Genomic DNA, 25,450 nt, shown 5'->3' on the forward strand with positions numbered 1-25,450 from the left:
TCACACAAATTGTGGAGCACACAGCAAGCAGCTATCACAATGGGGATATTGGTCTCGCTGAGATCACAGCGAGTGAGTAGGCTTCTCCATCTCCCCTTGAGACGGCCAAAAGCACACTCCACCACCATTCTGCACTTGCTGAGCCGGTAGTTGAATAGTTCTTTCCCTGAGTCCAGTGCGCCAGTGTAGGGCTTCATGAGCCAGGGCATTAGCGGGTATGCAGGGTCCCCGAGGATGACTGTAGGCATCTCCACATCCCCAACAGTTACTTTGTGGTCCGGGAAGTAAAGACCTTCCTGCAGACGTCTAAACAGACCAGAGTTCCTGAACATCCTAGCGTCATGCACCTTGCCAGGCCATCCAACGTAGATATTGGTAAAACGTCCCCGATGGTCCACCAGTGCTTGCAGCACCATGGAAAAGTAGCCCTTTCGGTTGATGTACTGACTGGCCTGGTGGTCCGGTCCCAGGATAGGGATGTGAGTCCCATCTATAGCCCCACCGCAGTTTGGGAATCCCATCTCGGCAAAGCCATCTCTGATGAGCTCCACGTTTCCCAGGGTCACTACCTTAGATAGCAGTAGCTTGACGATTGCCCTGGCTACTTGCATAACAGCAACCCCCACGGTAGACTTGCCCACGCCAAACTGGTTAGCGACGGACCGGTAGTTGTCTGGCGTTGCGAGCTTCCAGAGGGCTATGGCCACTCGCTTCTGGACAGTCAGGGCTGCCCGCATCCGGGTGTCCTTTCGCTTCAGGGCAGGGGACAGCAACTCACACAGTTCGAGGAAAGTCCCCTTCCGCATGCGAAAGTTGCGCAGCCACTGGGATTCATCCCAGACCTGCAGCACTATGCGGTCCCACCATTCCGTGCTTGTTTCACGGGCCCAGAATCGCCGTTCAACAGTATCAACAAGACCCAGTGACAGCAAGATGTCCTGGGCGCTGGGTCTCATGTTCTCAGAGAGGTCGGAGCTAGTGTCCGACTTCATGCCGTCACGGTGGTGCCGTAGCCTCCTCTCATGATTGATCTGCAGCTGCCTCTGGTACAGGTGGAGGAGAAGCTGCGAGGCGTTGAGAACTGCCACAACTGCAGCGATGGTCGCAGCGGGATCCATGCTCGCACTGCTGTGGCGTCCGCGCTGTCAGTAATCAGAAAAGCGCGCGAACTGATTTCCCGCCGGCGCTTTCAGGGAGGGAGGGCGTGAGTGACGGACGGATGACGACAGGCGCCTAAAAGCACCCTCGACACATTTTTTTACCCAGAAGGCATTTGGGGCTCGACCCAGAATTCCAATGGGCAGCGGGGACTGCGGGAACTGTGGGATAGCTGCCCACAGTGCACCGCTTCCAATGTCGACGCTTGCCCCGTTAGTGTGGACTCACAAAGTCTCACAAAGTCGAATTACTGTCCTTAGTGTGGACACACACGTTCGACTTAGTAATATCGATTCCACATAGTCGAATTAACTAAAATCGAAGTACTCTCGTAGTGTAGACAAGGCCCTGGCTGGTGGGTCTTGTTCACATGCTCAGGGTCAAACTGATCCTGAATTTCAAGTTGGGAAGGAATTTTCCCCCAGGTCATATTGGCAATGACCTTGGAGTTTTTTGCCTTCCTCTGCAGCCTGGGGCACAAGTTGCTTGCTAAATTCATCTGGGTATATCTCACCAACTCAATTCCCTGCCATGACAGGGCCCTTGGACACTGGTGCACCTCGATCCCTCCTATTCTCTGCATGTGGCACACAACAAATCCTGCATCTTGGCAGGGAGTTAGAGTAGATGACCCTTGTAGTCCCTTCTAACCCTATGGTTCTGTGATTCTAATAGTTTAGTCTCCAGAGGGCTATAATACTTTAATCTAATCCAGTTCATTGGCTGCAAAACAGGGTAACTGGGTGAGATTTAGTGGCTGGTGACATGCAGGAGGTCAGACTACATGATCTGGTGCTCCCTTCTGGCCTCATACATTGACTCTAGATGCATCTAAACCCCAGTGCTGAGGAGGTGGTATCCAGCCCTTCCTTGCCCAATGGCAGCAGTGGGTTCAGTGGAGAAGCAAAGTGGATTTCATTCCTGCCCATGCCTAGCGATCTCCATCCATCTGTGAGACTGTGAGCTTGGAGAAGGATTTGCCACAGAGTGCAGGAGAGAGCTCTCCTGTGGGTCCTCCTCTGTGGCAAGAAATAAGGGAACCCAGAGCAGGGAAAGAAAGAAGTGATGTTCAAGTATTTTTTTTAAATGTCATTCCTTCCCCACGCAGCACAGATCCTGACCAGGGAGAGTAAACAGTTTGCATGGAGTTTTGGCAAAGCTTTCACGTTTCCCAGTTGAAGTCCCCCCGGCTCTTCTATTGCTAAGGAAAGGAGCAGGAAACAACCTGGTCCCCTGGCCCAAATGCTCTCCCACCCTCCAACCCCACCAACCCTCTCTGAGTGAAGTGTGAACTTTTGGGCTTGATGGTTTTCAGTGAGAGCCACTCACTCAGCCTTGCATATCTGTGCAGAATCTCCAGCGTGTGATCATGCAGACTTAGCAGCATTAACTACTATGATGGTTTCCATTGGGAAAATTATCAGGGCAGATCCCCAACTGGCGAAAATTATCAGTGACTTAAATGGAGCTGTTCCAATTTGCACTAGCTGAGGATCTGGCCCTCCGGATTTGACAGGAGCCTGCTGTTGCAGCAATGCCCCCTGGCTCCGCAAACCACATGGAGCCAGCCCTAATTAGGCATGTTTGTGTGGAGGGCTCAGCAGGAGTGGGGACCAGGCCACAGAGGTACCCCATCTCCTTCTGCTGCTTCAAGGTCATTCCTCGCCTCTCTCCTCCCTCCCTGAGCTGCCAACCAGTGGGAGAACCTGGGCTTTCGTGTGTTATTTGCAAGGCACCCAGACCCTGCCTGCGAAAGGGAAGAGATCGCAGCTCTGATCTCCCAGTGTAACCAGCAGTGCCAAAGCAAGAGCCTCCAGAGATAGGCGGAGACCCAATGAGAAACAGCTGTTAGCCTGGCAAATGTGGAAGGGGAGCTAGAGACAGCACTGATAAACTGTCAGTCATCTAGGCTGAGTAATGAACTGAGAAGAGACCTTGAGTGGAATGAATTAACCTGGAAAGGGTGATTCCATGCGTTAGTCACACGTGTTTATCTTTCACAGACAAGCTGCCTTCTACTTACGCTCCAGAGGCTGGCAAGGCACCACTTGTGCTGGCTTTAGGCTTGAGAGGGCCAAAAGCACGTAGCGCCTTGCAAGATATCATAGGGCCCTCGGATCCACAGCTGGCCAACATGACAGACTGCGGCTCCATCAATGCCATCTACTGCAGGAGCCAAGCTGAGCCCCTCGCCTACCTGCCCCACACAGACAGCCGGGTGCACAGGGAGCTGTGCCTCTTGTTTGGAGGGAGAGCATGCTGTGATGAGGTGCTTCATGTTGGTGTCCAGAATCCTGCCTGCAAATATAACAAATCAAGGTGATAATCCCGTACTGCCCATTTCTGAGATCCTGTGATTCTAGTGGGGGTAGGAGTGGGGGTGGGGTGGGGGGTGCAGGACTTGCACCACTGAAGGGTCCCCAGGAGATTAGCTAGTTTTGTCAGTCTTTTCAGTGCAGTCCTCAGCAGAGGGGCCCAGCTAGAGGCAGTGCTGGTTGGGAGCACTAGTCTATTTCTGCATTTTAAAATGTGTTACTATTAGTGTTTGCAAAATTGGTCTGTTTCTTCTCTCAACATGCTGTGTCCTCTGCAACTGACAAGAGTGTATGAAAACAGAGGGGCTGAGAAGGCCTTTAGCCTTGGTGATTAGTGTGAGGAGATGCATGATAGTGGGACCGGGACTTATTTGAGATGATGGAAACATTGTGAGAGGAGGCCCACTGGAAACTCTACCCTGGAGAATAGGGCCACTGCAAAAGGGATTCAACCTTAGATTCAATGTACCTATCCTGATGGTGTAGAAACAGTGTGCCACATGGCACTGGGACCACACAGGCTCAGTAGAGATCTCAGGACTCCAAGTTCCTTGGCCAGCTCAGATCAGGTGTTTGCATGAGCATGAGGGTGTTCTTTAAATGCCCTCTCCCGCTCAGTTTGTGCATAACACTGATGTTAGCTTGCAATCTGTTACCTAGAAGAATAGAGTTGCTGAAAGGGAAGGCAATTTGGCAGGGTAGCTTGGAACAGAAAAAGGATAATGGATCCTGCTCTGCTCCCTGAGGAACCTGCTCTCCGGTCCTCCACAAAATAATATCTGCTGCTGCAGGGGGGAGGAGAGAATGTTGAGGTTGCAGCCATTGCACCGTCCCTGAGCACGCAGTGATCTCTGCAGCTTTGCTTTTGATGAGGATGGATACAGTTTCCCAGCCTGAAATGTCCACTTCCCTCCCTGTCCTGCAGATTCCCTGACAAAGTCTCAGACACAAACAGCCCGAGGTGAGGAAGCAGTTTCAGTCCTGTGTGTTTAAATGGCACGACATGCTAAGTACATCATGATCATGAGTCAGTCCCATAGAACGCTGTCACTAAGAACAGTCCTGGGGTGGGAAGCAGAGCACGTCCCCTATCTCCACAATGGCCTCATGAAGCTACATCCCTCTGATTGTCCCTTGGGGAGTGGGGCACAGAGCAGCCACCAACAGAGCAAGCAGCTAGGATGTGAAACTCACCCCTCCTTCAGCTGCTTTCCTGGGTTTCTCCATACAAGGGGTGAGTTGCCTCCTTTTAATGTTACCCTGCTGAACTACACTATGCTGAGATTCCCCTGATTCTAGAAGTCCCATGTAAACGCTGAAAGATCCCTTCTGAAGCTGTGAAAGTAGAGCTATCGCTGTGGCACCAGGATGGGGATTAGACAGCACATGGGCCTAGTGCTGCCTCTCTGCATTGAGGCAAATCGCAGCCACTCGGAGTTAATTCCCTTGCTCCTTGAGGGTTAATTTCTCCCATAATGTTATTTGGCAGAGTTTATCTCTGAATGATCTTTAACACTGAAATGAATTAATGTTGCCTGGCTTTAAGACTTTAAAAAATTCCCTTTGACAAAGTTTGTTTGTTTTATTGGGGTCCTTCGTCCCCTTACCAATAGGGAACCCTGTTACTTTAGTGTAACATAGCGAAACAATGCTAAGAGTTTGGTCCAATAGGAGGGCTTAGCTGGCAAGAGTATAAACACCATCTCCAAGCTCAGTTCCTCAAGAAAACCAACAGCTCTTACTGTCATCCTCCTGTGGATTCAAGATGTCTCAAAGGAAGGGGGTAGGCAGGCAGGCTTACATTAGCAGTCTGTGCTTAGCAGGCCTGGCCACGTGATTCCCAGATTACAGTTTGCATTTTTGTCAGTCCCTTGGCTTTTGAAACCACAATTTGGGTTCATCCTGCTATAATTTGTTCCCTTCTGGAATGAAGGAATATTGGATATTTCACTGCCCTTGGGTATCACTGCCAGGCCCAGTTTATAATAGCTTTCAAAGCGCTTCTCCCCAATTACAGTCTGATTAAATATTCACCAGTGAGTAGCAGGTTTGAAATATCACAGGATGGGAAGAACATTTGAGATATGGCCCGACATTTCTCAGTTCCTAAATTTTCGTGCCAAGCTGACCGCATTGCATTAGCCACTTTTAATTGAACAGAGAGAGCTGGAGAGAGAAGCTGCAATGTAGAAAAACATCCAGTCTGTGTACAAACCCAAGACCCCTTAAGGTGGCCCATGCTCTGATGTCACAGACAGGGGATTGAAGTGGCAGTAAAGCAGTTTTACAAAAGCAGCCTCCAACTCCTTGGGGTTAGTGGGTAAAGCTAAGAAGTCCCAACGTCTGGGTCTAATATTAACAGCTTTCACTCTTTCTGTTGTTTTTCCTTAGACCTCAGAGTCCTTCATCTAATAGAACAAATGCTGACCAAGAGAGGGCTGATCTCCAGGACATGGCACTGTCCAGACCTCCTGCAACACTGGTCTCGACCACCAAAGGTCATTTCTAAGGAGCAAACCTTGAGGTTTCAGATGTGTTCCAGGCTCCTTCGCTATAGCAGAGGGTGTTATTGGTTATCTTACTCCTGCCCCACATGTTCATGTGGTCCTGCTCCCATTACACTCCCCAATGCCGGGTCCTGGCCAGGGGGACAAGAGTCAGGAATTAGTTTGTGAAACATGTGGTGCTTCTTGCCCAATGTGAAGCAACAGTAGAATGTCATGGCCTTCCCTGTCCGCTCCATGTGAGTAGCTATTAGACGCTGTTGTACGGATATTGATCTCAAGGCCTAAAGAGTTAAAGTGTTTATAAACTCTTTCACTGTCCAACATTAAACAATGATAGGAAGGTTCAGGTTATTTTAAACGGAGGCCTTGGTTTTACTTGATTACTTGGCAAACACCCAAAAGCATTCATTCAAATTAAAAATTTATTAATTGATTAGAAAGAACAAGATATCAAAACAGGCATTTAGATTGGAACTTTGGTTGAATGATTATGCAAAACAAACTTAGTCAAAACCTTTAAATCCTTTCTCCTTTTGGAGGCAAAATATCAGTGTCTCTTATTTTCAGAACAGCCTTTCTTTGGTGAAAACAAGAGGGTTTTTTTTACTCTCAGTCCTGAGGTGTCCAGGTCATTTACTTTTCCTGTTCTTAACTAGCAGACAGACCCATGGTGGAGGAGAGACAGAATAGAAAAGATGGGTGAGATATAGCTCCAGTTGGTGTTTTTGGAACGAACACTGGACTACTGGTTAGTTACGAGTGGATGGTTTTGGCTGGCAAGTAGACCACAACACCTGATGCTTGGATCCTGGTTTACAATGTGGTCAGCGACGTCATCTAATCGGATCTTTTCTTCTTAGAAAAGGCAGGCTTGGATGAATACAGCATAGTTGACTTCAGGATTTAATGAAAAGCCAAGAGAGTGAGAGATAGGATAGAAGGAAAGAAAGGGGGAGGGGAGCAGAAAATAGCACAAGGGAAGGGAAAACAATGCAGGATCTTACGTGCTTGAAAACAAAGTTCCTTGAACAGCACTACGGCCAGCCGGCCTTCCTCTCAGGAAGAAAATCCTTTAGATGAGCCAAGATGAATTGAAGTGCTGGCACTTTTGGGGATGAGCTGGGATGCAAAGTGGGATGGGATATGAGAGGGAGAGCTGAACTGAACTGATGTGAACATGTCTTTTTTCAAAACAGCTTTTTAAAAAACCCACAAAGGGGGAAAGTAGGCATCATAATTCATCCCCCTCATTATTTTATCCACCCATTAAGCCTAATATCCATTACACCAATTTTGGTCTATTAACTTCTGGTTCCACATCTTCTATTTTTACAAAGCATAATTTCAACAGTCCTTGGATTATATCAACATGGACTTTTTGGTTTAGTCTAATCCAGCTTCTTTGTCTGGTTCTCTTGCACTTGTTACAACATTCAGGGTTGTAAACAACTTGATCTATTTTTCATGGTTATTGTAACATCTTATGAACTTTCACATACTTTTTACATTTGAGCTCATAGGGATACACTTTGTAGATCCAATTGTCACAACAGGTCTCCTAGACCATGCCTGAGGGACTCTAAAACAGGAAACCCTTTATTCTTGGGGCCTACTTAGTGAAGGAACAGTTCTATGGGGGTTAATAGTGTCCTTGAATTGCATGTCTACCTAGCTACAGACCATCTGCCTGTCCTCTTCACAGCCTGGGGTATAATCACATAGGTAGTGCAGTTAAATGGTTCAAACAACCCCACATGCACTTTCCTGGCCTTTCTAGGGCCAGGGACTAGGTGGTCAAACAGTCATCTGGAAAGATGCACAGGGAGCAGCTACTATTAACTGGCTCTGGCATTGCTCCTCTCCCTTCCCACGTTCCCCTCTCCTCTTTGCAGGTGTAGGCTCCCAGTTTCTGTATTCCCCCTAAAGAGCTGGCTGAGAACTTGCTCCAGCAGCCCTATACAGGAGTGACAGCCAGCTAGGAAGTGCGAACAGAGAGAGCCCATCTTCCTGGGAAATCTGTGCTCAGGAGGAGAGTGTGTGAGGTAGATGAGCCATTGGCCCCGTGGCCTCCTCTAGTGGGGTCAGGGACAGCAAATCTTTCTGCCCTCTCCAAAGGAGGAGTGGTTTTGAGATTGTGCTACCAGAGCACTGCTGACCTACCTCTGCTCCCTGGGAATAAGGCTAGCCCTGCAGGGAGGAACTGAGGGGTATAGGATCCCTCCAACCAGCAGTGAGAAGACAGTAAGGACAGGGGAGGAGGAGGATGCTCTGGCATAGAAAAGAGGAATTGGAAATTAATTTGCCAAAGAAAAGTGGATTGGAGGGGAGAATGGAAACAGGAGCCAGAAAGATGAGAGAGGAAGGGAAAGTGAGGGAGAGAATGAGAGGAAGGAAGATAAAAGTCAAGAAAAGATGAGGCCTACCTTTTAAATGCATTCAATGTAAGTATGTATGTTAACGCTAGCATCTGAGCAAGTTCCTCTGGCAGACACCCCTCCACTCTGTACGTTCGGGGGTGGGGATGATGGCAGGTGGTGGTTGTTGCTGATGGACTGAGCCAGATTTCCTGTTTCCCTATCTTTTTATGGTCACTGATGATTCACGTGCGATGTGGGCTGCTGAGCTGCCCCCCCGCTGTGGTTCCATCTGTGGTTGTTGGGCTCAGGAAGTTGCACCCAACCTTTGCTCTTCAAACGGATGGGTGGTGCATCATGCCTTCTGGAAGAGAAGCTGAAGCTATTCTCTGGGAGGGGACAGCATGCAGGAGTATTGGAGAGAGGAGCCACTGTGCTCCCTCACTGAGCTCTCTGGAAGCCTGCCTTGCAATAAGCTAGTCACACCCTGTCAAGGGGTTATCCTCTCCAGCACATCCCTTGTGGCTCAGCCACTGGACTCCTTCCCTCTGGTTCTTTCTATCCACTACTAGCCTTAGGCTGGCTCAGGAACAGTGCTTTCCCCAGGAGCTGAAATTAGAGGGGGTGTTCGAATTTACAGGGCGTTGAGGGCCGAGGGGTGAGACTGTGAGGGCAAAGGTGGGCTGTAAATTTTTATATGTTTTCATCGGCAAGGTGATTCGGCGCTACCTCTCGGCCCCACATTTTAACATCAGAAAACACCAATAAACCACCAGCATTTGAATTTCTGATGATTTATTGTTGTTTATAAATCATCATTTGAAACTATTAGGTTGGCTAACATCGCCGAAGTGAATGTGCCGATATTGTCAGAACAAACACAGCTGTGTGAGGAAGCTCATCTTTGCTCAGACTTTTCAAACCTATTATGTTTTTTCAGGTACAAGTATTTGATCATATATCTGCTTTTAAAGTGTATAGTAATATTTCCATTTCAATTCAGATTTCCAACCAACAACTAAATGGAATTGTTTTCCAATTAGAAATTTTTTAAAACATCTAGATCTAGTTGGAACATGACTAAATTGGCAACATTGCTGTAACTAGTTGACCACTGTGGGGAGGTTTGAGTTTGGGATGGGGGGAAGGTAGAAGAATCCCTGCTCAGGAACATGCTCCCCCTTCGTAGGGTCTAATTTATTACAGTTTCTACAGCGGGTGACATACTTTGTTAGTTGCCCCAGGTCACCTTCTCTGAGGCCTAGCAGAGTCCTGGTCAGTTCTTTGTCCTCATTCAAAAGACAACCCAGCCCTCTTCCTGGAGCCAGGGTTGTGCTTCAAACAATCACTCCCCCTCTCCACATAGCAGAAACCTAGCCCTCCTTCTTGTAATTTAGCCAGCTGTAGGGCCTTCGCACCATTCATTCTTCTTCTTCTCTCTCCATATCCCCTTTGATCCTTATATCGGACCTTTCAAACCCTTAAAGGGCCATTCCATTTGGTGGGGTGGGCTGACCACTAGGTACTACCACCTTTAAGGGGCAGACCACCCCGTCACACCCCCATACAGAATGGACAGTGCAACTGCATTATAGCACCCATCAATTGCAACTGCCAGTCACATTAACTGAGAGAGACAAGGTGGGTGAGGTAATATCTTTTATTGGTGAGAGAGACAAGCTTTCGAGCTACACAGATCACTTCTTCAGGTCCAGCCTATATTGAACCATAGCAGATATGCTTGTTAATTTCAGTCCTATATTCGTTCCAAAATAGGGGTTATTTATGAAAAAGGGTACTGTTTTAACTAGACGTCGGCCAGAAGCTTATCTGGACTGCCCACGTCCCTGAAATTTGGCAGTTCAGATAGAACAGGCCCAACAGTAGCTCCAAACTGGCTTTGATCCTACAAACTAACCCTTACTGAGACTTTGCAAAGTGCAAACCAGGGCCGGCTTTAAGCCGATTCGGCCGATTCCCCGGAATGGGGCCCCGCGCCTAAGAGGGCCCCGCAACGTCCGGGGCTGCCGGCGGAGCGGGGGAAAAAAAAAAAAAAAAAGCTGCGTCCTGCTTCTCCCCCCTCCCTCCAGCGCTTGCGCCGCCATACAGCTGATCAGCGCAAGCCTGGGAGGGAGGGGTGAGGAGGAGGAATGCGGCGTGCTTGGGGAAGATGCGGGGCCAGGGCGGGGATTTGGGGAGGGATCCAATGGGGCAGGGACGGGGCAGAGTCGGGCGGAGTTGGGGGGGGGGGCGTGAGACAATTCGCGTCCCGGCGTGGGGCCCCGCACCTGCTAAAGCCGGCCCTGGTGCAAACCACCCCATTTCTTCCAGCTGTCATTTCAAGCTTATTGTTTCTTTCTCTCTTGGTGTTGATTTGTTTTGGAACACTTAGATTCACAGTGTTGGTAAGGATATTGGAAAACCAAAGGGACTCGCAATGGGATACAGAGCCTTCTGCTTCCAAGGTACAGGTGCAAATCTGGTGGACTCCAGTGGTGAACTAAAATACCAGCGGATGACTGTTCAAAGGCTAACAAATGCTGGGTCTCAGTCCAGCTCCTCGGGGGGAAATGTTCATGTCACAAAATCTAGAACCACAATTGCCATTTCTTGTTGGCAATCTCAGCAGAAAAGCCAGGCAGTAACTGGGATATGAAGACAAAACTACATTCTCACCCATGATTCCTCCATAGTCAGGGCACATTAGCAGGTCGGTATAGAGAAAACCTGTCTAGAGCCTCCTCCTGGCCTGTTACAGAGGCCAGGTTGTTTCATGATTACAGCAAAGAGCTAGGAGGACAGAGGTCTGGGATTCTAATCCGAGGTGAACCACTGACTCACTCTAACCATACCTCAGTAAACCCAGCTGTACAGCAAATGGAGAAGGAAATGGAGAAGGAATTCACAGATTACTAGATAGACCTGAGCCAAACTTTCTAGAATAATTGTTTTTTTAAGGAAGATCTTTGATGGTGTGAATCCTGCCCACAGCTATATGTAGGTGTGATGGGCCAAATAAGGGTTAATGTTGACTGCAGAATGTAGTGTCACCATCTGGGTTGGTCTGGAAATTGGGGCTGGCCACTTTCATGAGGCTTCCTGCAGAGATGGAACAGCTTCCACGAAAATAACTTGATGCCCTTCTCATCTTTACTTTGATCCAGGGGATGTCATTTTGGTCGTGTCACCTGCTGTGCCTCCTCATGCATACGGGGATGTGATTTCAACCTGTACTCAGAGAGGCTTTACTCTGCAGGGAATCAGGCAGCTGCGACTTTCTCCCAAGCGAGCCATCATGCTCAGCATGACAACAAGTCAGGTATGGGACAGAGGGTCACTAGAATAATGCTTTCCCAGATCCTGAATGGCATATCCATTAGTGCTCCTGCTAAAACCTACAATGTAGCTGCAATGGGTTAGGCTGATTCCAACCCCAATGGTTTTGATTTTGACATGACTGTCCAACATCTTGCAGGCTATTGCAAGATATTGAAAGCACCTCTCAGGATATTGAAAGCACCTCAAAATATCTGTGTGGCTGGTGCAATATGATTATGTCGTGATGTTTACATGTTGTGTCATGATGCTGCCGCATGGTGAGATAAGGTCAGAATATCATGATGCAAATGTTACAGTCAACTCATTTTCATCTAGGGTGACCATATGTTCCGATTTTATAGGGAGAGTCCCGATATTAGGGACTGTCTTATATAGGCCCCTTTTACCCCCTGCCCCCGTCTCGATTTTTCACACTTGCTGTCTGGTTACCCAATTTTCATCCCAGATGACAACGTTTTTAAAGCCACACTCCTGCAGGCCTCAGGTTAACAATGAAAGACTCATAATGAAGAAGCAGTGTTACTTTATATGCCTGTTGCAACAGCTGGTCCCAATGTGAAATGATTGCATTGGTAATCCCAGTTTAGAACTGGGTCTACTTTTATGTTAATAATAGCATCTCCTCCGAAAAGGGGACAAATATTCTAACACGTTGTCCTGACACTGTTTGAATCCCAGAGATGGTCAGCAATGCTGACTTTCTCAGCAGAGTGGTCAAATCAGCCACTGGTGAATCCAGCTCTGTGAGGTGGACCAGGCTGGCGGAACAGAGACATGTGCTGTGCCATTTTATTAGTCCACACAAAGCCAAATGGGCCTCGGATTAGCTTGCACTCACTAAGGGAAGTCATGTTTTTTATAGCGACGAGCATGCTTCACCTTGGGTGAACTTTGCTTTGTGGTTTTCTCATGCTTGTTACCCTTTTGCCAGCCAGCCTGCACCCAGGATTCCCCATCTTCTGACATCATCTTCTTTTGCTATGAGTGGCACCTCCAGTTGCTTTCAGAGCTGAGTTTCCTTGGTGCTGGAAAATCCCATTAAAGCCCCATCCTTCCTGGCAGCAGAGAATACTAATAGCCAGATTGTGCCATTGTGAAAGTTAAATATGAATTTTGCTGTTGATTTCAATGGGAGCTGGATCGGGCCCTAACTGTAAAAATCACTGTAAGATGATTTTTAATCAATTAATGTGTCATCGGGAGATACTCCTCATTTGCCATATGTGACTGCATAACTTCATAGTTCTTCTTCTGGTGCTTGTTCATGTCCATTCCAATCAGGTGTGTGCGTGCGTGCATGCACGGCAGCCAGAAAACTTTTCCCTTAGCAGCATCCATCGGGTCGGCCTGGGCACCCCCTGGAGGTGCTCAATATAGAGCCTTGCCAACCTACCACCCCCTCAGTTCCTTCTTGCCACCAGTGATGGCTAGCTGGAACAACCTGTTGCTCTTGCTTTGCAAGCGCGTTTGGGCAGTGTCCACTCTTAGTGTTTATAGTTAGTTCTCAGTAGTTACTAGTGTTAGTTTAGTATTAGTAGTTAGGTCATAAGTTTCCTTTTGGGGTTCCCCCCCCCAACCAACGCTCCCCCGGCACCAGGGTATGCCCTGGTCCCCAGGGTTCAAACTCTGCGAGGACCCTGGAAAATTTATGCCTAAGAGCGACCCGCACTCTTCCTGTCTGTGGTGTCTCGGGTAGAGCCACCAGAAGGAGAGGAGCAGAATTTGCAAAGGGTTTTCCTCTAGGACCTTAAAAGACCAGGAGCAAAGACTCAAGATCCTTCTCATGGAGGCAGCACTCCAGCCACAATGCGGCCCGGGGTTGGCAGAACCCACGCCCAGCACCTCCTCATTGGTGCGCAGTGCTCCGGCACCGACGATGCGTGAGCCGGTACCAAGAAAGTACCACAAGGAGTTATGGCACTGCCACAGCTCCACCCATAGACAATCTTCTGTGAGGCACCGGTCTCAGTCCCTGGTGCCCCAGAAAAAGAAAAGGCCAGAGAGGGGTTGCTCTCCCCCTTCCAAGCCCAAGGAGCCTGCAGCAGGGAGACCCGAACCAGGCCACGTCACCTCAGCCCCTCTGCCTCCCAGGGTCTCGTTGACCCCTGCCCCCTCTGGGGTCCAGTTGAGTCCGAACCCTCACCGCTCTCTGGACCAACATGGCGGAGAGCTCCAGCTCCCCTCTACAGGGACCCCTCTCATGAGCAACTCCTTATACAGGAGGTGCACTCACTCCTTTTGCTTCGGGCAGTGGAAGAGATTCCTCAGGAGCAAAAGGGCAAGGGTTTTTATTCCTGGTATTTCCTAATACCAAAAGCCAAAGATGGGCTCAGACCCATCCTAGACCTGCGAGAACTCAACAAGTTTGTGAAGAAGCTCAAGTTCCGCATGGTCTCTTTGGCCTCCATCATCCCTTCATTAGATACAGGAGACTGATATGCCACCCTCGACTTGAAGGACGCATAATTTCACATAGCAGTAACTCTGCCCCACAGAAAATACCTCAGGATTGTGATGAAAAACAACCACTATCAGTTCACAGTCCTCCCATTTGGCCTGTCAGTGGCACCTAGAGTGTTCACCAAGTGCATGGCAGTCGTGGCCACGTTCCTGTGCAAGCGACAGGTACAGGTGTTCCCATACCTCGATGACTGGCTGATCAAGGGCTGCTCCAGGTCTCAAGTGGAGGCACAAGACGACTTCATAAGAATGATGTTCAACGAACTGGGCCTTCTTCTGAACGAGGGGAAATCAACTCTGTCCCCTGTTCAGAGGATAGAGTTTATAGGAGCAGTACTGGACTCGACACAAGCCATGGCATACTTGCCGGAAGCAAGGTTTCGGTCCCTCAGTGACATCATACGAAGTCTCAGGCAGTTCCCCACCACTACAGCAAGGAATTGCCTGAAACTCCTGGGACACATGTATCTACGTAGTACAGCATGCCAGACTCAGACTTCGACCTCTACAGTCGTGGCTAGCTTTAGTGTATCGGCCAGTCCGGGACAGCTTGGATAAGATCGTAAACCCTGCCTCGCCCGGTACTCAACTCCTTCCTGCGGTGTCTCGATCCGCAGGTAGTGTGTGCAGGGGTCTCCTTCCCTGGCCCTCAGCCATCTCTCTCGCTAGTGATGGATGTGTCAGCCTCTGGCTGGGGAGCACATTTGGGAGACCTCAGGACACAGGGCCTCTGGTCTCAGGCGGAACTCACTCTCCACATCAATGTCAGAGAGTTGAGAGCAGTCCGCCCTGCATGCCAGACTTTCCGAGCTCACTTAGCAGGGAGATGTGTATCGGTTATGACAGACAACACCATGATGATGTTTTATATCAACAAACAGGGGGGTGGGCGCTCCTCTCCCCCGTGCCAGGAAGCTCTCATGCTGTGGGACTTCTATGTTGAGCGTTCGATACATCTGCAAGCATCGTACCTCCCTGGAGTACAGAATGAGTTGGTGGACTATCTCAGCATGTCATTCCACGGCCACAAGTGGTCCCTTCACCTGGATGTTGCAAACTCAATCTTCCATCAGTGGGGCTTTCCCCAGATAGATCTGTTTGCCACGCAACGCAACAGGAAGTGCCAGCAGTTTTGCTCCTTCCTGAATCACAGCCCGGGCTCCATCGCGGACGCATTCCTCCTCCCATGGGGAGGCCATCTCCTATATGCGTTTCCGCCTATCCCTCTCATCCAGAAGCTGCTCCTCAAGGTATGGAGGGAGCAAGCCTCGATCATATTGATAGCTCCAGCCTGGCCCCGCCAGCACTGGTACACAGTACTCCTGGAAATGTCTGTGGAAGCTCCAGTCATCTTGCCGCTCTTCCCAGACCTACTAATACAGGATCATGGCCATCTCCAACACCCAAACCTCAAGTCGCTACACCTTATAGCATGGAAACTCCATGGCTGAATCCGAGGGAGCTCTCCTGCTTGGATCCGGTTAGACAAGTCCTCCTTGGCAGTAGGAAACCTTCCACGAGGGCCACCTACCTTGCCAAGAGGAAGAGATTTTCAATCTGGTCTGCGCAGCACCGTTCGTCCCCGACGCTCACCTCTGTACCGCTTATACTGGACTATCTTCTCCATCTCAAGCAGCAGGGGCTGTCCATGTCATCAATAAGGGTCCACTTGGCCGCCATCTTCTTCCACCCAGGCGCAGAGGGCCGCTCCGTCTTTGCTAACTCTATGGTCAGCCGCTTCCTTAAAGATCTCGACAGGCTATTCCCACATGTCTGACAGCCTATCCCTGCTTGGGACCTCAATCTGGTCCTTTCCAGACTCATGGGTCCGCCCTTTGAACCTTTGGCAATGTGTTCCCTACTCTATCTCTCATACAAGGTGGCGTTTCTGGTAGTGATAACCTCAGCCAGGAGGATGTCTGAGCTGAAAGCCTTAACATCAGAACCTCCTTACACTGTATTCAGCTCAGGCCTCACCAGGCTTTCCTCCCGAAGGTTGTGTCATAGTTTCACATCAACCAGGCCATATTCCTCCCAGTATTCTATCCTAAGCCGCACTTGAGCGGCAGGGAGCAAAGGCTTCACTCATTGGATGTCCGCAGAGCGCTAGCCTTCTACATCGAGAGAACGAAGCCATTCCGAAAGTCTGTCCAGTTATTTGTGGCAGTGGTGAACAGAATGAAGGATCTTCCTGTCTCTTCTCAAAAGATTTCATCATGGATCACGTCCTGCGTCCGTGAGTGCTACAAGCTGGCAGGTGTGCCTGCTCCCCCGATCACTACACACTCCACCAGGGCTCAGGCCTCTTCAACAGCATTCCTGGTGCAGGTTCCCACCCAGGAAATCTGCAGAGCAGCGACGTGATCCTCCATACATACACACTTTCACCACACACTATGCAATTAACCAGCAGGCCAGAGACAATGCAGCCTTTGGTAGAGAAGTGCTCCAATCAGTGGACGACTCCGACCCCACCTTCTGAACTTGGGCTTGTGAGTCACCTGATTGGAATGGACATGAACAAGCACTCGAAGAAGAAAAAACGGTTACTCACCTTCTCGTAACTGTTGTTCTTCGAGATCATAGAATACCAGGGTTGGAAGGGACCTCAGGAGGTCATCTAGTACAACCCCCTGCTCAAAGCAGAACCAATCCCCAAATAAATCATCCGAGACAGGGCTGTGTCAAGCCTAACCTTAAAAACCTCTAAGGAAGGAGATTCCACCACCTCCCTAGGTAACCCATTCCAGTGCTTCACCACCCTCCTAGTGAAAAAGTTTTTCCTAATATCCAACCTAAACCCCCCCCACTGCAATTTGAGACCATTACTTCTTGTTCTGTCATCTGCTACCACTGAGAACAGTCTAGATCCATCCTCTTTGGAATCCCCTTTCAGGTGGTTGAAAGCAGCTATCACATCCCCCCTCATTCTTCTCTTCTGCAGACTAAACAATCCCAGTTCCCTCAGCCTCTCCTCATAAGTCATGTGCTCCAGGCCCCTAATCATTTTTGTTGCCCTCCGCTGGACTCTTTCCAATTTTTCCACATCCTTCTTGTAGTGTGGGGCCCAAAACTGGACACAGTACTCCAGATGAGGCCTCACCAATGTCGAATAGAGGGGAATGATCACGTCCCTCGATCTGCTGGCAATGCCCCTACTTATACAGCCCAAAATGCCATTAGCCTTCTTGGCAACAAGGGCACACTGTTGACTCATATCCAGTTTCTCGTCCACTGTAACCCCTAGGTCCTTTTCTGCAGAACTGCTGCCTAGCCATTCGGTCCCTAGTCTGTAGCAGTGCATGGGATTCTTCCATCCTAAGTGCAGGACTCTGAACTTGTCCTTGTTGAACTTCATCAGGTTTCTTTTGGGACAATCCTCTAATTTGTCTAGGTCCCTCTATATCCTATCCCTACCCTCCGGCGTATCTACCACTCCTCCCAGTTTAGTGTAATCTGCAAACTTGCTGAGGGTGCAGTCCACGCCATCCTCCAGATCATTAATGAAGATATTGAACAAAACCGGCCCCAGGACCGACCCTTGGGGCACTCCGCTTGATACCAGCTGCCGACTAGACATGGAGCCATTGATCACTACCCGTTGAGCCCGACGATCTAGCCAGCTTTCTATCCACCTTATAGTCCATTCATCCAGCCCATACTTCTTTAACTTGCTGGCAAGAATACTGTGGGAGACCGTATCAAAGGCTTTGCTAAAGTCAAGGAATAACATATCCATTGCTTTCCCCTCATCCACAGAGCCAGTTATCTCGTCATAGAAGGCAATTAGGTTAGTCAGGCATGACTTGCCCTTGGTGAATCCATGCTGACTGTTCCTGATCACTTTCCTCTGTTCTAAGTGCTTCAGAATTGATTCCTTGAGGACCTGCTCCATGATTTTTCCAGGGACTGAGGTGAGGCTGACTGGACTATAGTTCCCCAGATCCTCCTTCTTCCCTTTTTTAAAGATGGGCACTACATTAGCCTTTTTCCAGTCATCCAGGACCTCCCCCGATCGCCATGAGTTTTCAAAGATAGTAGCCAATGGCTCTGCAATCACATCCGCCAACTCCTTTAGCACCCTCGGATGCAGCGCATCCAGCCCCATGGACTTGTGCTTGTCCAGCTTTTCTAAATAGGCCTGAACCACTTCTTTCTCCACAGAGGGCTGGTCACCTCCTCCCCATGCTGTGTTGCCCAGTGCAGTAGTCTGGGAGCTGACCTTGTTCGTGAAGACAGAGGCAAAAAAAGCATTGAGTACATGAGCTTTTTCCACATCCTCTGTCACTAGGTTGCCTCCCTCATTCAGTAAGGGGCCTACACTTTCCTTGACTTTCTTCTTGTTGCTAATGTACCTGAAGAAACCCTTCTTGTTACTCTGAACATCTCTTGCTAGCTGCAACTCCAAGTGTGATTTGGCCTTCCTGATTTCACTCCTGCATGTCTGAGCAATATTTTTATACTCCTCCCTGGTCATTTGTCCACTCTTCCACTTCTTGTAAGCTTCCTTTTTTGTGTTTAAGATCAGCAAGGATTTCACTGTTAAGCCAAGCTGGTCACCTGCCATATTTACTATTCTTTCTACACATCGGGATGGTTTGTTCCTGCAACCTCAATAAGGATTCTTTAAAATACAGCCAGCTCTCCTGGACTCCTTTCCCCCTCATGTTATTCTCCCAGGGGATCCTGCCCATCAGTTCCCTGAGGGAGTCAAAATCTGCTTTTCTGAAGTCCAGGGTCCATATTCTGCTGCTCTCCTTTCTTCCTTGTGTCAGGATCCTGAACTCGACCATCTCATGGTCACTGCCTCCCAGGTTCCCATCCACTATTGCTTCCCCTACTAATTCTTCCCTGTTTGTGAGCAGCAGGTCAAGAAGAGCTCTGCCCCTAGTTGGTTCTTCCAGCACTTGCACCAGGAAATTGTCCCCTACACTTTCCAAAAACTGAGATGTGTTGTTCATGTCCATTCCAATATCCATCCTTCTACCCATCTGTCAGAGTAGCCGCCAAGACGGAACTGAGAGGATGGCGGGTGGGCAGGGCTCTATATTGAGTGTCATAAAGGCGCGATTCCAGGGGGCGCCCAGGCCAACCCAATGGATGCTGCTAGGGGAAAAGTTTTCCAACTGCCATGCACGCACGCGCGCACACACCTGATTGAAATGGACATGAACAACACAGTTGAATGAGTATGCATTTGGCATTGTCAAATCTCTTTGGAAGCAGAAAAGTAAGAGAAAAAGGAGGATCTGGGGGTAGATGTCTTTAGACCATTTAAGGATTGAGCAAAAGGAAACCCTAACAACACGAGAGTTGTAGGAGATGCTGTTCTCGCCTTGCTTTTAGTTGATAAGGATGGAATGCTGACTTAAGCAGAAACCTTGAAATAAGGTAGCATCTGGAGGGAATTTGTATAAAAAAGGATAACCGTTAGCCGTTGATGTATGTAACGGCAAAGTATAAATACTTGTCTTATATTGCTTGTAGGGGGAAGATCTGCCTAAGGTCAGGGGACCCCCTGTCCGACCGCAGTCTTCCCTTGCAATTGCCCTTAATAAACTGTCTCTGACTTGTTGCTAACAAATGCAGAGTGAGGACTTGTTTTCTTCCACATCTCAGTCCAAGGAAACCGAGATAATCATTAAAACAGGGCTTCCAATCAAACTGAGATAGACAAGAATGAGCCTAGGTCTGCACTCCTCACATCAGCACAACAGCCAGTGAAGTGAGTGAAACTTTTCCTTGCATAAGGAGACAGCCCTTTGTAAATCATGTGTTGCACAGGGTGGGGGTGCTGAGACTGCAGAGTGGGGCACTTCCTGGTTCACCTAGAAAACTCTGCACAAGGAGCTTGTTTACCACCTGATTTTCTTCAGATCTGAAGAAGAACCATCTTCCTTCTTCATAACACTTTACCAAATAAAAAAATAACACTATGTCCAAAATGCTTGTGAAGTAACGCTCCTAAATCCACATGGCGGCACTGAAATACAAATGGCCTGATTTGCAGAGGTGATGAGCACCAGCAGCTCCCCTTGACTTCATGGGATCTGTGGATGCTCAGCTTCCCTGCAAATCAAATCACTTTTAAATAGGTACCTAAATATGGACTTAGGAGTCTAGCTTTAGGTTCCTAGGTTTGAAAGTGTTGGCCTATGTAATTGCAGATGGCTGTATTTTGCCCTAACAAGACTTCAAGTCCCCCTGATAGGAGATCCTCAAGAGAAGAACTTCCTGCTGAACCACGCTTGCACTGTCTGATTTTACTGCTGAGAAAGGAGAATGCTGGCCATCATGTTCCTGCATTCGTGAAAGGTAATGCCAGTCTTTCCCAAGTCCCTCAGTGAAGAGTGTTGGTATTTGGCTGTGCACCACTCAGACCAGAAAGCTTCATTTAACAGCACCATGTTGCAGTCAAACCCTTTCAAAATATCCGGGCCTGACCTTAGCTTTCACTAAGTAGCATGCATCACCAGGCTCGTATATGAATCAGCCACCTCCATTAGAACCACATTCTGTGTAGCAGGTAATCAGGCTATGCAGTAATTTGGTCTTTAGCCTTCAGTCTTTACACTCCTCATTGCCCAGGTAATCATGGTGGCCAAAAGTATCCATCTGCGACTGTGCCAGAAGACAGTCCCTCCTCCTATCGGATTCAGACCCTGCCCTTGTGATCCATCTATTTGTGACACCCAGGCTTGTTTATTTCAACTTATTTTATACCTAGGAATTCATATTTTAAGGACAGGAGAGACTATTAAATCATCTAGTCTATATAACACAGGGCAGAAGATTTCACCCAGTTTTTACGTCTCATAACTGGTGTTTGATTAAAGCATCTCTTCCAGGAAGGCAGCCAATCTTTAGCTGAAGACTGCAAGAGTTGGAGAATCCACCACTTCCCATGGCGGTTTGTTCTAGTGGTTAATTACCTCACTGTTAAAAATGTGTACCTTGTTTCTAATTTGAATTTGTCTGGCTTTAACTTCCAGCCATTGGCTCTTGTTACGGCCTTCTGCACTAAGTTTCAGAGCCCATTCGTACGTGGTATTTTCTTCCCTTGAAGGTATTGATACAGCGTAACCAAGTCACCTCTCAATTTTCTTTTTGATAAGCTAAACAGATTGAGCTTCTTAAGTCTTTCACTGCAAGGTTTCTTTTGCAACCCTTGACTCAGTTCTGTGGCTCTTCTCTGCACCCACTCCAGTTTTCCAACCTCCTTTCTAAAATACTGTATGCAGTATTCCTCTATTGGCCTCACCAATGCCACATACAGAGGGAAAATAACTTCCGTACTCCTATTCAACTGTCTATACGTCCAAGGATGACATTGGCCATTTTTGCCGCTGTGTCACACTGCAAGCTCATGTTCAGCTGTTTGTCCACTTTGCCCCCTAAATTCATTTGAGTCATTGCTTTCGTGCTCAGTACTCTAGGTTCTCTGTCTTCATATGAAGCAGCTGTGAATTCATGAAGCCAAATGCCCTAAAAAGCTCCAACTGCTGCAAATGCAGCAGCCCTTCTGTTTAGCAACACAGATTGAGCACAGGTGAACATACTGCTCTGGCTCTCTGCAGTGGCACACAGAGTCCAGTTCAGAGTCTCTATCCTGATATTTAAAGGCCTCCAAGGGATTGGCCTTAGCTCCATGAGAGAGACCCCTCCCCCTGTGACCATGTTGTTCCACATCTATTTAGCTATGGAACAATTAAACTTTTGACAAATTGGGAGAATAGGAGCTAGAACTTGCACTCGATCTAGGCCTGGACAACAGCTCTTGTTCCTGCAAGGGGTGAGGCTGAGGAACCTCAGCATATTCGAAACCAAATGCAAAACTTGTCTCTTTGACTTGGTTTTCCTTCAGCAAGGTCTTCGCACAGGTGCATGTCCCCACTTGTCACACACATGGCCACCTGCAAAAAACAATGCCAGTGCTCCTTCTGTAGGCTGAGAAGAAAGAGGGAGATTGTTATTGTTTTTCTAGTTTTAAATCCTTGGGAGGGTATCAGTTACTCTGCTGACAGCGTTCTCGGGGGCCAGTCCCAGACTGTGGAATGAACTCACCCCCGAACTAAGGACCATCGCAGACCTTCTGCTCCAAGTGCATTTCTTTGCCTTTGCCTTCTCCAATATAACCACAGAGCAACATGTATCTGCTGTAAAAAAATCCAAACCCAGTTCTCCTGACTCAGCACAGGCTTCTCCCCCTGGGGAGAGGCTGAGGGAACAGACATGATAGATGTTAGTCATGTTGCTTAATGCATGGCTGAAGGTGCTCAGGTAGTATGGTGATGAGAGTGGTATAAGAACTTACATAGAATAGAATAGAATAGAATAGAATAGAATAGAATAGTGATGGGGCCATATAAGTAGCTAGAAAGACAGAAGGGATGTATGCCCCATGACCAAAGAGTGGGAGAGAATCCTTGGTCAAATTCTTCTAGCTACTGCCTGTCGGGGAAGATTGACTACAGAGAACCCCTCCCGTCACTGTAGTGAGTGTCTACACTGAAGCAGTGCAGCTGTGCCACTGTTGTGGTTTAAGTGCAGACATAGCCTAACTCTAGGCACCTATTTTTAAAAAAACGTGTCTCTTAGCACATAGGTATTTCTTTGTGTGCGTATGCAGTGGTAGGCATATGCTTTGGGCCAGATCCTCAGCTGATGTCAATCAGTATAGCTCCATTGCCTTCATTGCGGCTATGCTGATTTACACTAGCTGAGGAGCTGGCACTTTGTTTTTGAGTGGTCAGGCTATCAGGACTGGCTCTTTGTCCAGTGCACAGCAAGTTCTTTACTTGTCTCTATCCTTATTAGCTTTTCAATTTCTTTTCAGGCAGGGACCCTGGAAGCCAGTTAATTGAGTTTCCACGTGGCAAATAATAACTTCCCTCTGTGCCCTTCTCTAGCATTATCTACCCAAGGATCTCAAAGTATTTTACAAACACAAATTAAACCTCAGGGAAAGCATTACTATCCCTATTTAACAAATGGGGAAACTGAGGCAGAGAGCAGCTAACTGTCTTGGGCACAATCATACAATAAATCTGGAAATAGAACCCAGTTCTCCTGACTCAGTCCTGTGTTTCAATCACATCATCCATTCTTCACTGCTCCTTTAGTCCACTATAGTGATCCTCTAGTCATCCAGCCCACACTTGGGCAGAACTCCCTTTTAGCTGCAGGATTGGACCCTGTACGTGTATTCTTTGGGGGTTTGGGTGCTTTACAGTGTCCTCTCACTAACTATCCCAGTTTGAGAATTACTCTTCTTCCTATCATTAGTGCCTTGCTTTTCTATGACAGGTTTCAGAGTAGCAGCCGTGTTAGTCTGTATCCGCAAAAAGAACAGGAGTACTTGTGGCACCTTAGAGACTAACAAATTTATTAGAGCATAAGCTTTCGTGGGCTACAGCCCACTTCTTCTGATGCATTTAGAATGGAACATATATTGAGGAGATATATATACACACATACAGAGAGCATGAACAGGTGGGAGTTGTCTTACCAACTCTGAGAGGCCAATTAAGTAAGAGAAAAAAAACTTTTGAAGTGATAATCAAGATAGCCCAGTACAGACAGTTTGATAAGAAGTGTGAGAATACTTACAAGGGGAGATAGATTCAGTGTTTGTAATGGCTCAGCCATTCCCAGTCCTTATTCAATCCTAAGTTGATTGTATCTAGTTTGCATATCAATTCCAGCTCAGCAGTCTCTCGTTGGAGTCTGTTTTTGAAGTTTTTCTGTTGTAAAATAGCCACCTGCAGGTCTGTCATTGAATGACCAGACAGGTTAAAGTGTTCTCCCACTGGTTTTTGAGTATTATGATTCCTGATGTCAGATTTGTGTCCATTAATTCTTTTGCGTAGAGACTGTCCGGTTTGGCCAATGTACATGGCAGAGGGGCATTGCTGGCACATGATGGCATATATCACATTGGTAGATGTGCAGGTGAACGAGCCCCTGATGGTATGGCTGATGTGATTAGGTCCTATGATGTTGTCATAGGTTTCCTTCATATGGACTGCATGACCAACTGGAATTGATGGCAAAACATTGCCATTATGCAGTAAAACAGCTTTAAGACTCATCTTCGATGAATCAATGAACAGTCTCCACTCATCTGGTGAACGATGTTGAGGGCTGCCATCAAACCATCGATGTTGTTGCAGGCTACAAGATCACCTTCCATGAAGAAGAATGGGACAAGATCCTTTTGACGGTCACGGAACATGGAAACCCTAACATCACCTGCCAGGAGATTCCACTGCTGTAGTCTGGAGCCCAACAGCTCTGCCTTACTCTTGGGTAGTTCCAAATCCCTGACAAGGTCATTCAGTTCACCTTGTGTTATGAGGTGTGGTTCAGAGGAGGAGGATGGGAGAAAATGTGGGTCCTGTGACATTGATGGTTCAGGACCAGAAGTTTCATCCTCTTCCTCTTCCTCGTCTGACTCAAGTGAGAATGATTCTGGTGCATCAGGAACCGGCAGTCCTTCTCCGTGGGGTACTGGGCGTATAGCTGATGGAATGTTTGGATAATGCACAGTCCACTTTTTCTTCTTTGACACACCTTTCCCAACTGGAGGCACCATGCAGAAGTAACAATTGCTGGTATGATCTGTTGGCTCTCTCCAAATCATTGGCACTGCAAAAGGCATAGATTTCCTTTTCCTGTTCAACCACTGGTGAAGATTTGTTGCACAAGTGTTGCAGCATATGTATGGGGCCCACCTCTTGTCCTGATCTCCAATTTTGCAGCCAAAATAAAGGTGATAGGCTTTCTTAACCATAGTGGTTATACTGCGCTTTTGTGTTGTAAAAGTCACTTCACCACAAACATAGCAGAAGTTATCTGCACTGTTCACACAAGTACGAGGCATCTCTGCTCACTTTGGCTAAACAGAAATGTGTCCCTTTGCAAAATCAAACACTGACAAAGAAGAGAGCACGACACTGTATGATTTCTAGAGCTGATATAGGGCAGTTTGTTCAGCAGAGTGATGTAAGCTTCGTTATGATTGCATCATCCATGACTTCTAGGAATAACATGATGCAATTCATATCATGTATGACGCAATACCAGCTTCAGATTGCATCATTCATTGTTTTGCCTAAAAAGCAAGTACTGTCCAAACCCAGTCATAGATTTATTCATAGATCCAGTCAAAGATGTATTTTAGTCATTTCTGGTTTCAATTGAGATCCCTTCCCTTTATAACTCACTTATCCTCTGCCATTCCCAAGTCAAGGGTCGTATATACTGACCCAATAGCATATCTTGAAAACTAGAGCCAATCAACAATTTAAAGCATCAT

The 25,450-nt window shown here is 47.8% G+C and overlaps 1 protein-coding gene across 1 annotated transcript in view; it reads left to right on the forward strand.

Annotated features, from left to right (window-relative positions):
* The window catches only part of DNAAF8 (dynein axonemal assembly factor 8), a 168,017-nt gene that overhangs the window by 91,992 nt on the left and 50,575 nt on the right, over positions 1–25,450 (forward strand). The window contains exons 15-18 of the mRNA XM_065412855.1: positions 3,162–3,477; positions 5,865–5,971; positions 11,499–11,653; positions 20,301–20,448. Coding sequence (XP_065268927.1) covers positions 3,162–3,477; positions 5,865–5,971; positions 11,499–11,653; positions 20,301–20,448 — 726 coding nt within the window. The remainder of the gene's footprint in view (positions 1–3,161; positions 3,478–5,864; positions 5,972–11,498; positions 11,654–20,300; positions 20,449–25,450) is intronic.

Source organism: Emys orbicularis, chromosome 10 (genome assembly GCF_028017835.1).
Source record: "Emys orbicularis isolate rEmyOrb1 chromosome 10, rEmyOrb1.hap1, whole genome shotgun sequence".
Lineage (NCBI taxonomy): Eukaryota > Metazoa > Chordata > Testudines > Emydidae > Emys > Emys orbicularis.